At 43.1% G+C, this 12,269-nt stretch overlaps 1 protein-coding gene across 15 annotated transcripts in view; it reads left to right on the top strand.

Annotated features, from left to right (window-relative positions):
- Nucleotides 1-12,269, top strand: part of afdna (afadin, adherens junction formation factor a) — a 151,938-nt gene that overhangs the window by 123,123 nt on the left and 16,546 nt on the right. For all 15 annotated transcript variants that reach the window (XM_034699046.1, XM_034699036.1, XM_034699042.1 and 12 more), the window contains 9 exons: nucleotides 2,289-2,407; nucleotides 4,447-4,647; nucleotides 6,050-6,141; nucleotides 6,275-6,469; nucleotides 6,728-6,878; nucleotides 7,061-7,469; nucleotides 7,550-7,803; nucleotides 7,887-8,101; nucleotides 9,065-9,244. In XM_034699046.1, the coding sequence (XP_034554937.1) occupies nucleotides 2,289-2,407; nucleotides 4,447-4,647; nucleotides 6,050-6,141; nucleotides 6,275-6,469; nucleotides 6,728-6,878; nucleotides 7,061-7,469; nucleotides 7,550-7,803; nucleotides 7,887-8,101; nucleotides 9,065-9,244 (1,816 nt within the window). The remainder of the gene's footprint in view (nucleotides 1-2,288; nucleotides 2,408-4,446; nucleotides 4,648-6,049; nucleotides 6,142-6,274; nucleotides 6,470-6,727; nucleotides 6,879-7,060; nucleotides 7,470-7,549; nucleotides 7,804-7,886; nucleotides 8,102-9,064; nucleotides 9,245-12,269) is intronic.

The following is a 12,269-nucleotide window of genomic DNA, read 5'->3' as shown; positions in this document are numbered from 1 at the left end:
AAATAGATAGATGAATAAATCAATCATCAAATAGAAAAATACATTTTTTAAAAATGGAAAAGTAAATAAATAGATGGATAGATAAATAAGTAGGCGTGCAGCTGAGTTTTGTATGTATTGTAATTTGTTGAGGAGGGTGTTGGGTGTACCGTAGAGGATGCTATTGCAATAATCGAGTCTTGAGGTGATGAAGGCGTGGATGAGAGTTTCAGCTGCTGTGAAGGAAAGGGAGGGGCGGAGACGGGCGATGTTTTTGAGGTGGAAGAAAGCAGTTTTTGAAATATTGTTAATGTGTTGTTGAAAGTAGAGTGACTGATCAAAAATGATACCAAGGTTACGGATGTGGGTGGATGCTGAAACAGTGGATTTATCAATAGTGAGTGAGAAGTCCGGGCAGGTGGAAGTGAGGGATTTTGGGCCTATGATAAGAATTTCGGATTTATTACAATTGAGTTTGAGAAAGTTTGTTTGCATCCAGGAGTTTATTTCAGTGAGGCAGTTTGTGAGGGTGGTGTGGGAAGCAGCGGTGATGGATGTGGTTGAATGATGTCACTCGATTTTAATTTCACTCAAGAAAATGTTTCAGTTATCTCGTCGACGTCATATGAGGTGATCACATTTTATAAACCTCTGTTTTGAGACATCCTGAGTTTCTTTCTCTGAGTCAGTAGTGTTTTTTTTTCTTCCTAAAAACAAGAGAACATATCTGGAACATGCAGAAAAACACAGGGTGTGCGTGTTTTGGAAACAGCAGAGAAGTGCTCAGTGGCTAACGCCCTGCTCAGATTAATCCAGTTGTTGGTCTCTGTCAGCGTGCTCGGGCTTGATGTGTCAGACACAAACAGTGTGCACGAATCATACGTCAAAATGCTTCTGCATGCAGAGATACATCAAGCCTTCTAAAGTAAGTCAGAAACATCAGAACATCATGTGATATTTCCAAATGTGGTTTAAAGTCTCGTTACATTCCCCAATTCCCATCCAATCACACACACACGGCTCGTTATCGTGTGTGATCTGCCCTTCAGCTATTTATAGGATTAATCTAAAGCCTGCTGCACATGTGGCTGCTGCAGAAAATGGCATGTGTTAGTGTGTGTGTGTGAGTGTGACACAGCAGGATTGTACCCAAATTGGAGTGAAGTGATTCTCTGGCAGTGACAGATATAATCCCTGCCTTCTCTGTTTCAAAATAAAAGCCCTCCAGTTTGTTTTCCTGCAGCCCAACACCCAAACACAACCCTACCCCTCCAAAAGAAAGACACACAATCCATCATTAATGGATTCATGAGCACTCGGTTTATCTCAGCCGCCATGACTTTTCCTGCAACGAGCAATGTCTCTGCTCTGCTTGCATGGTCCTACCGAGGGCGGAGCTTATTCATGCTTCACACACACACACACACACAGCAAAGGCCTGATATCAATTACAGCATGCATGTTGACAAGTCACACCTTTCAGACTCTCCAAAACTGACTATTTTTTGGGACTCCAAAACACAGAATTATAACGATGATGGAGAGCGGTACAAGTGCAGCTGTGGAGATCTTACTGTTTTGCATACATATTAGAAAATTAGGAATAAAAATTGAGCTTAAAATGTTGAATATGATTTAAATATGACAAATGATAATGAAGGAAATCTGAATGGGATTGTAGATCAAGAGATAAAGCTGCCTCCTGCCGCAGTAAAGTCAAATCCATGCAGAGGAGCTCCTAGCTGAGAAATGATCCCCTCTTACAGGATCTGACTTTAACAGTATGAAAGTCTCTCCATCTTCAAGAAGTCGTTGTGGTTCTCCACATCACTTTTTACTCACGCTGGTTTTTCTTCTGCCAAAACTATCAGACTGAAACTCTGTCGTCTGCCAGAAACAGTTTATGTTGAATCTGATGTGTGTGTGTGTAATCTGATAGAGCTTCAGCAGAGTATTATTATCACAGTGTTCAGAGCACTGTGGATGAACTCGTTCCACATAACGGTGATTTAAAGATCGGGCTTTAAATAGCTCGTCGCAGAGAAAGAGGAGACTTAAATATTAATGTGTATTATATTAATTTAATTTCTCCACCGCAGACTGAAACTGTGTCAGAGCCTTTGAAGTTCATTCTCTCTCTCTCTCTCTCTCTCCCTCTCCCTCTCCCTCTCCCTCTCCCTCTCCCTCTCTCTCTCTCTCTCTCTCTCTCTCTCTCTCTCTCTCTCTCTCTCTCTCTCTCTCTCTCTCTCTCTCTCTCCCTCTCTCTCCCCCTCTCTCCCCCTCTCCCCCTCTCTCCCTCTCTCTCTCAGGGCGGCTGAGCTGATGACGAGGACGGGATCAGTCGTCACTCTGGAGGTCGCCAAGCAGGGAGCCATTTACCACGGCCTGGCCACGCTCCTCAACCAGCCCAGTCCTCTGATGCAGAGAGGTGAGCACACACACCTTCACACACACATTCCCACACACATTCACACACACATTCTCACACACACACATGATGTTAAGATGTGATATAAAGTATGCATGAGTATCTCCTCAGTGTAATGTTGGATTTCTCACTCTGCTGGTGAAGTATTTCACATTTAAAGACGAGGCTGGTAACACATTAGATGGATTTTATTTATGAAGGGACAAATTAACAGTGCTTAACTTGCATGATTTTATTAATCTTTAATACTTTTGATAAACTTTGCATCTTTTATGTGAATCTTGCATCATAACTAAATCAAATATGAGGCAGTTGCATCAAATGAAGCTTTTATTTTCAAACATTTTGTCAGAGATCTGCAGAGATAACCAGCCTGATTGAAGCATTCCGTGCAAATTTGCAGAACTTATAAATGTTTAGTCTGGTCCTTGGTGGTAAAATTAATTTTAAAAACATTTCTAGACACCAATTTTTTTTTTTAAAGCAAGCTGTTTTTATAAATTTTTAAGTTTTTCTTCAATATTTTTTTAGATACTTTGCATCTTTTATGTGAATTGTTCATCATTTCTAAATCAAGGACTCAAATACTGGGCAGATTATTCAAATGAACCTTTTACTTTCAAACATCTGGTCAGAGATCTGCAGAGATAACCAGCCTGATGAGCATTTCTTGAAAATTTGCAGAACTTATAAATGTTTAGTCTGGTCCTTAAAGGTAAAATAAATTTAAAAATCTATCTAGACATCAATTTTTTTTGTAAATCAAGCTTTTTTTGATCATTTTTAAGGAAAAATGTGAATTATTCTAGCGAAAATCTGCAGATTTTGTCTGTTTTTGATGATTATGAATGAAACATCTTCATTTTTGTACGATTAACTGGAAAGAAAAGTTGATCCTCTTACGTCCACTTGAGTTTTGGATAAATATTTAATGTATTTTCTCTGTTTTTGGTACTCATAGTGCAGAAAATGCACCAAATAATCAATAAAATTCATGAAATTTAAAGCAGTTATAAAATGCAGGTCAGCTGCAACTCAAAATAGAGAAAGCTCAATCTTAATAATGTGATAGTTGTTTACTTTAATTGTTTGTTTTGCAGCACACAGTTAAAAGTCAATGCACCAGAGTTATCTTGAGGTGATTGTGCATGTGGTTTCTTAAAAAGCAGCAACAGGACGGGACACAGAGCAGCAAACAGCACACTTCACTTCTGCAGAAGGAGCTCATATTTCAGGAATCAGAAGTCACTTAAACGATCTCACTGGGTCATAAATCTCCTTCAGTTTCGTCTCGAGCTGTCGTCGTTATAAACGCTCTTTTGTACGTTTCTGATTTTGCGTTATGAATGAAAGAGAAGAAGCAGACTCGTCCAGACAGAGCGCCCTTGTTGTTGTCGTAGTTTAAAAACCAGCGAACAGACTGACGGATATAATGAGTGTTTGTGGCTGCAGCCAGATATGTGTGTGTGTGTGTCCAGACATGCACTCACTCACACACACACATCCAGCATGGTAAGGTTTACTGGGCTGTCTGGCTGTGTGCTGCTCTTTGTCTGCAGGAATGTGACCTTAGATTCATTAAGGAAGTCTTCTGGCCGGAGCCGCTCTGTGGTCCAGGATGACGCTAACCGGGTGTTTCTCCTGAATTCTCCCGACCGCAGAGTGTTTGTGTGGTTAGATAATTCTGTCTGCAGTGGAAGTGAAGGACGGTGGTCATTCTGTAGGGAAGTTAATGCTGGGAAACCGGACAATAAGTGGAGGTTCTCACATACTCAGGAGGAGGGTGGTCAAAATGTACAGGAAGCATAAAATAAATGCTGTATTTTCTGATAGTTTCACAGAGGTAGTCCTTTTAAAAACAACAAGTTTTATGTACGACTACTGCGTGCACACTATAAATTAAAATCTAGATAAGGAACCATCTTTTGGTGCCCCCTAGTTCATTTCTTGTAGCCGTGGTGTCCTCCTTGCTTCTCTCCCTGCTCTTCACTCCTCATCATCTCTCTTTCTTCTCTCCTCCCTCTCTTTCTTCCGTCCAGCGTCAGACAGAGGCCGAGACAAAAACGGGAAGCTGCGACCAAAGAGTGAAGGCTTCGAGTTGTACAACAGCTCGGTGCAGAACGGCTCACCTGAGAGTCCGCAGGCCGGCTGGGACTCTTACCCCGAACCAAAGAAGATGAGCGGAGAGGACCGACTGCTGAAGAACCGAGCAGACCACCGCTCCAGCCCTAACGTAGCCAGTAAGACCTCCTGCTGAGCTTCAATACTTACCTCGTCCCTTGTGTACCTGCATCTGAATCAGAACTCTAGTTTCACTGCAGACATTACATCCAGCATCAGATTGCAAGTTCTCCAAATCCAGTTATTTCCAAACAAATCCTACCTTAACTTTTTGTCCTTTAACACCTCTTTTCTGCAGATTTAGCAAATCAAATAAATACAGAAGAAAAGAAGTCTCTATATTTCAGATCAAAGCTGCAATTCTGGCAGAGCTGCCTCATTTTCAAAAAATTGCAATCATCATATTTCCTTTTTGAAATGTCACAAAATGTTATATTTAACCCCTGAAATCTGCAGATCTGCTGCTTTTCTCTTTTTAATATCTTATCAAACTAAATAGCTTTTACTTTTCTATCTTTCACCCTTAAAATTAGATATTTAAGAGCATCACCTTTGACTTTAAGGAACTTAGATTAACTTTTTGAACATTCATCCAAAATTTTAAAGGTTTTATCTTCAAATAATCTTGAAAATGATCTGCAAAATAATAAATAATGCTTGTTTTTGTTAGTTTGTAAACTCAGTCTCAGCAGATCTGTGTCTAACATGAGTCTGGTCCTGCTGGAGGTCTCTGCCTGTTAAAGGAAGTTTGTCCTTGCCACTGTAACTTGCTAAATGCTGCAAAGTGCTCTGCTCATGGTGGATTAAGATGAGATCAGACTGAGTTCTGCCTGTAAGATGGGACTGGATCTGATCCGGTCTTGATGTTGGGTCTTTGTTAATAATAGAACATAGAGTACGGTCTAGACCTGCTCTGTTTGGAAAGAGTCTGAGGAGAACGTTTGAGTAATTTGGTGCTTTATAAATAAAGATTGATTGATGAACTATATATGTTTCATTAAAAACAACACTACAGAAATGTGACATTACTTTGAGATCATATCTTTAAAATGTCACCCACACTAGAGAGCAAAATCCCATACAGAAGATGAGTTTAAAAATGATTTGTGATGAACAAGTCTTTGGGTAGAAATGGAAATTTATGGGACAAAAAGATCCAGTCCCATCTTACAGACAGGACTCAGTCTGATCTCATCTTAATCCACCATGAGCAGAGCACTTTGCAGCATTTAGCAAGTTACAGTGGCAAGGACAAACTTCCTTTAACAGGCAGAAACCTCCAGCAGGACCAGACAACCAGAGTTAAATCACTCTGATGTTATTCTTTTATAACTCCGCCCTGATGTAGAAACTTCTGCAGCTTCTTTTGAAATATATTTTTGATTACTAAAGTCTTTAAACCCTGTTTCAGAATCAGCATTCGTCCTCTTTCCCTCCCCTCATTAATAACTTTGTTCTGCATTTTGCTGCATTTACAGTGAGTGCTTTAACCCTCCTAACTCTTCACTGTCTCGTCTGCAGATCAGGGTCAGAGTCCTGCGAGTAAAGCTGTGTACCCCGGAGGACCTGGCACTAAGATCACCTCTGTGTCCACTGGGAACCTGTGTGCAGACGTAAGTAACCACAGGACTGATGCAAGCAGCATCTGCATGAGGAATGTAGACTGTATGAGGACACAGTATTTAACACAGAGAGGAGAATCATTCCTCTTTTCACACGCTCTTATTTTTTGTTTTTATCCGTCAGGACGAGCCCTCCCCTCCCCGCCCAGAGGCCTACCCCATCCCCACACAGACCTACCCCAGAGAGTACTTCACCATCCCGGCATCCAAGAGCACGGATCGGGTCGTGGGACCGGGGCAGGTGCCTCCTCAGCACTGGCAGGGCATGGAGGACAGAGAACGCCTCCCTGTGGTCGACAACATCCACAACAGCATGCAGGTAGAGCAGCATCAGAGAGCAGCTTTCAGTCACTTCTCTGAGAAAGTCCAGGACCTTTATATATAAGTATTCTTCAGCTTGTTTGCTTCACTGTTCTTTAAGTAGAACAAATAATAAGATGGAGTTTGTATTCTCTGGAAATCTGCAGAAATTAAACAAACTTAAACAGACAAATAAGTCAGGAAGTGTTCAAAACTTTCAACCTTCCACCTGTGCACCTCCTGTGGTCTCTAACTTGATGTTGTTATCTCTCTGCAGAGGGTTAACCACTCACAGGAGGACTTGTACCCGCCACCAGGAGTTATGAGACCAGATGAGCGCATGCTGCCACATTACCAGCAGGACTACCAGCACAGGGACTTGGACTACCAACACAGAGATATAGACTACCAGAGAGGTCCACCAGGAGGTAAGAGGATATAAAACTTTGTTGAAAAAACCTGGGCTGCAGCACCTGATGGTTTTTCTGCCAGATTATGAACAGCTCAGTGTGTTTTCTCAAGTGTGATTTCATCGTTCAGGGTTATAATCCGTCAAAGAGAATCCCTGCAGAGAAGTCTCAATGTTCCCTTTGTGTGTTTCTGTCTGCAGGAGTAGGAGTCCCTGACCTCTGGGCTCCACAGCCTCAGGTCTCCTCCTCGTTGGAGTCCTCCACGTCCAGCCAGGAGCACCTCAACTTCTCCGCCTCCTCATCCTCCTCCAACAAAACCCTGAACCAGAAGACCGGGCCGGGTCGATGGAAGACGCCAAACGCCCCTCACTCCGCGCCGCAACATCCGGCTCAGCAGCCATCCCGCTCCGACCTTCCCCCTCCCCCGCCCCCACCGCCAGCCCCGTACCCCGACGCCTACGAGCACTATGAGCCCCAGCCGGAGCTGCCGCTGCCTCCGCCTCCATCTGCCGTCACCGCCGTAACCGCCCAGCAGGCCGCCGACCGCAAGAAACGAGAGGAGCAGCAACGCTGGTATGAGAAGGAGAAGGCTCGGCTGGAGGAGGAGAGGTGAGTTACTTTCTCCTTGCCGTTTATAACAAACTGTAAACATGATAAAAGTCCTCATGTTGACAATGATGATTTTTCAGGGAGAGGAAGAGGAGAGAGCAGGAGAGGAAGCTGGGTCAGATCCGGGCCAACCCTGTCATGCCCGTCCAGCCTCATAACAACGGAGGATCCATGCCCCCTCCTCACCACCAGGCCCCTCTGCCCTCTGTGGCCGCCCCCCAGCCTTACCTCCCCCCTCAGCCTCAGCCACAGCCTCCCCCATCCAGACCGGAGAAGCTGTCCAGCCTGCCGCGCTCGGCTGTTCCTCCCCCTGTCAGTGCCAACCACCCTCCAGGTCAGTAAGGTTTAGACTTGAACATTTCCTCCTGTGCCTTCTTTCATATTTTAAATAATAATAATGATGTGTTGTTCCTCCAGGTATGGATACAGTGATCAGGGAGCTCTTACCACAGCAGCAGCCACGCACCATCGAGAGGCGGGACCTGCAGTACATCACCATCAGTAAGGAGGAGCTCTCAACCAGCGACAGCTTGTCTCCAGACCCCTGGAAACGAGACGCCCGAGAGAAGGCCGAGAAACAGCAGCAGCTGCACATCGTAGACCTGCTGGACAAAGAGATCCAGGATCTCCAGGTGAGAACAGATTCAAGTTTCCAACATCTGCATTTTTTGTTATGACCAGCAGGGGGCGACTACACTCATCGCAAAGAAGTCTAAGGCTATGGCCGGAGGTATTCTTGCTGTTTATCCTTGCGTACTGTTATTATACTGGACTATACTTTGTGCATGTTATTGGAGAATACCTCCAGAGGGCACGCCATAAAGTTCAGGCTGTCCACAACTGCAGGGTGTGTTGGATGCAAACAACAGACACTTCAGGAGGTTGCTAAAGGCAGAGAAAGCGATAGTAGCAGCATCATAGGAGGTATTTAGGACACTAAATCAGGACAGTGTTGCTCATCCTGCACACATCTGCTCTGCCTGTACACTACCCCCTGCTGGTTATACACATTCTGCACCTTGTGCAATTTTTTAAGGGACTTGCACTTGCACCAATGCTAGAGTCATGTTGCAGTTGTCATGCTTTAGCTTATGCATGGCTGACAGAGATCATATCTCTGGCCTGAGAGAAAATGACCTTACTTCTTACAGTTTCCTGAAGATTTTCTAGTCTCAATCACTCGTTTCTTTAAAGCTTAAGTCTTTTTAGACACAGCAGAGTGACTTCATGATTGAATTCTTTATCCTTTGGATGCATTTGGAGAAAAAAGACACCTTGGCTAACTTGTAATTGACAGATTTCCTCCTGTGCAATCTGAAAAATGTCTCTTCCAGAGCTTGATTGTCCAAAAAGATGTTTTGAGATTTAGTTTAAATCCAGATACTGCTGGACTTATTAGCATCCATTTCTCTTCATGGTTACCTTGAAATATTGATAAAGCATCAGCATTTGCTAATCTTTGCTGATCTGTACACCAGCCTGTTTGGATACGGTCACTTCTGACTTCAAAGACAAACGTGTGACACCTCGAGTCATTCATCTAAAAGTGTCCGGTATAAGTTGAAACAGTTCTGAGCGTACTTTTTTGTCTCCAGGCCAAACCAGAGCGAACAGCGGAGGAGAGCGACCGCCTCAGGAAGCTGATGCTGGAGTGGCAGTTCCAGAAACGACTGCAGGAATCCAAGCAGAGCGACGAGGACGAGGAAGAGGAGGACGACGAGGACGTGGACACCATGATGATCATGCAGAGGCTGGAGGCCGAGAAGAGAGCCAGGGTGAGACTCGGGGTGTGGTGGCGGCGGCGGGATTTCATGAGGATAGATCTGAGTAGTGATGGCATTCAGCCGTACACGAGGAAAGGGCGAGCCGCGGGAACACCGGGCTGATGGTTGTTGGAGCGGGGGGACAAAAACCGGCTTTCAAATGCAAGAGGGGGGAAACAACTTCCTCCGTGGCAGCACTCCCACTATGAATGTCCTGCAATGTGCATCTGCAACATGCTTCTGTCATCGCTTTGCCATGCTGAGCTGCTTAAACCTGATTGGCTGAAGGGTTGGAGGGGAGGGGAGGGGAGGGAGGGGTTCTGGGGCAGGCAGGCGGGGATGTGTTTAAATGCTGCATTCACTTTATATGGAGTTATAGAAAGACGTACAGAAGCTGCAAGAAGTTTAAAAGTGTGATTATGTTGTTGCAGAACTTTTCCTCCATATAATGTAAATGCAGCATTCATGCTGACGTGCTTAGCAGGAATGAGCCATGACCAGAGCGTCACTGGTCTCATTTCAGCCGGACTCTCTGCCCCTGGATGGATTTTGATGACTTGATTATTCCACTTAATGAGGTTCAGTGTGATTTATACTTTAATTTCACAGAGACACCTGCCAACTCCAACACAGCAAGGGACTAATGAGGACCATGACAGAGGCTTTTACCCAGTTTCTAGACTGGACTAGTCGAGCACCGATCAAGCGAACAAAACTTGGGACATAATTTTAAAAATAGTATTTATTTTACATGAAAATCAAACAGGTAGTGTGGTTAAATTCTAATGATGAAGACACACAGGTGGTTATACAAATTAGAATACTGACACTCTGAGTGAAGTCGCACCCTGAGCTGTCTTTATAATAATAACTTTTATTTGTAGGATTGGCAGGACTCAGGTGACAGAATAATCCTTTAACAGATGAAGAGGAGTGTAGAAATTCCAACAATGCAAAACACACAATACAACGCAAAAGGTTGAAAATAATAAATGTAAGTTAAATAGAATAAAAGGATAAAAAGTAGAGCAAGAAAAAAACTGTTAAAGAGGTTTAACAATATTTTTAAAAGCATTAAAGGACAATAAAAAAAAGATAAATAAATAAATATGATTATAGTGAAAGTAAAATTTCAGCATGAGCCCCTACAACAAATTTAACCAAACAAACAGCCCCTATTATGGTATGTTATTTAAAAAAACTTAAAGCTCCTGTGAGGATTTTTTTTTTAGGTTATGAACCAAACTTGAATTAATATTAATGAGTCTCTATGACCTAAAAAATCTAATAAAACCATCAGCAACAAGTTAGATTACTTCTTTATAGTTATTTGTGATGTTTAAAATTACTGGTGGGGGGTAGGGGTCACTCAAGCTGGTTAGCTACATGCTAATTTCCATAGAGGAGTTGAATTAAAGTTATAAAAGTACATATTTTTATTATAATTATTATTATTTGGGCTATTTGCCTTTTATTTTGAAAGGGTAGCTTGAGAGAGACAGGAAATGTAGGGGGAGAGAGATGCAGGAATGAGATGCACAGCGCCTAGCTAGCGCCCAATGGTGATGTTTTATGATAGAAAACACAAATTACACACGTACAGGACAAAAACATCAAAGAGATAAGAGTTATAACTTTGTCCACAGGGGGCGCCAAAATCAACACCAACTAAATGTTCCTCAGAGGAGCTTTAAGGAAGCTGTTATTATGAATTCAAGTTGTAGTTAAATTAATGGCTATTCAGCAAACCTGAGATTGTGGTATCAAATATTTTCACTTCCTGCCGTTCTTTTCAAAATAAAAGCACTTTTATTCATAAATGAACGTAAACATAAACAGTCAGTCGACGGTGTATCTAACTTTTCAGAGCCGGGTTTTGTTGATTTTGTTTTGGTGAAGTTTTTAAAAAGTCATTAATCAGCTCAGAGGATAAAAAGGAAGTTGAGTAATGTTTTCACTTTACTGTCTGTCACTCCCCTCCCCTCTTTAAAACACTTGACTCCTCAGTTTCTCCTTTCTTTTCCTCCCTCGCCTCCTCTGTTTGATAACTTATTGAAATCTGTATTGAATCCTCCACACCTCCTTTTTTCAGTATTCGGGTATTTTCCTTTTCTCCCCACACCCCCTCCCTGTCTCCCCCTCTCACTCTCTCTTCTTCTTCTTCTTCTTCTTCTTCAGCAGCAGAATGCTGTCCCAGCTATCTCTGTTCTAGACTTGGTATGTTCTTCCTGTTAATGACCAGTTTCCTCTAACCCTTCCCTTTTACATCACTTCCTGTTTTTTTGGTCTGGGCTGCCCACCTGCCCGTGTTTCCTCTCTGTCTCTCCTCACCCATCTTGGACTTACTGTCGTCGTTTCATTGGTGGTGGGGTTTAGGGGAGGAGGCGGGGCTAAAGAGCAGGGGGTCATGGAGAGGCCGTCCTGGGATGCTTGGTGTTGTTTGGCTGGGGTAGCTGTCCATCTCTTTGTGCACTCAAAACCTCTGCTGGACCCCAGCGATGAACCTGCTGCTAACTAAAGAGGAACAGAAGTTTCTAAGTTATAAAAACATCAGAAACCAAACGTTGACCTGCCGACAGAGCAGCAGATCTAACGCAGCGTGGTTCTGTTCAGCAGTGAGGTTTTGAGTGACTGGAGTCGGTGCCTGCATGGCTGAGTGCATCACAGGGGGCGTCCAGGTCAAAGTTCATGCATGAGAGTCCTGTGAGCCTCTGATGCTGCCTGCGCAGGGCAAACTCATGATGTTGTTGTGGTGTCCATGACTCCATCCGTTCATCCATTTGTGTGTGACCAGCTGAGCCTCTCTGTGTTCTGTTTATTAAGGGTCTGTTGAACTGAAACAAAAACACATGTTTTCTTACATCTTGTTCTTCCTTTACATCGACACAGCCCAGGTTAGAGGAAAACTTTAATACAATTAAAATACTACTGAATCTATCTTACATTTTTTATGAATCATAGATAATAAAACACTTCAACAAATATAGAAATGAAATTGCAAATAGTAACAAAATGTTAATTATTTTAGTGTATTTTT

The sequence above is a fragment of the Notolabrus celidotus genome, chromosome 13 (assembly GCF_009762535.1).
Source record: "Notolabrus celidotus isolate fNotCel1 chromosome 13, fNotCel1.pri, whole genome shotgun sequence".
Lineage (NCBI taxonomy): Eukaryota > Metazoa > Chordata > Actinopteri > Labriformes > Labridae > Notolabrus > Notolabrus celidotus.
This window is presented reverse-complemented; position numbering and strand designations above follow the sequence as displayed.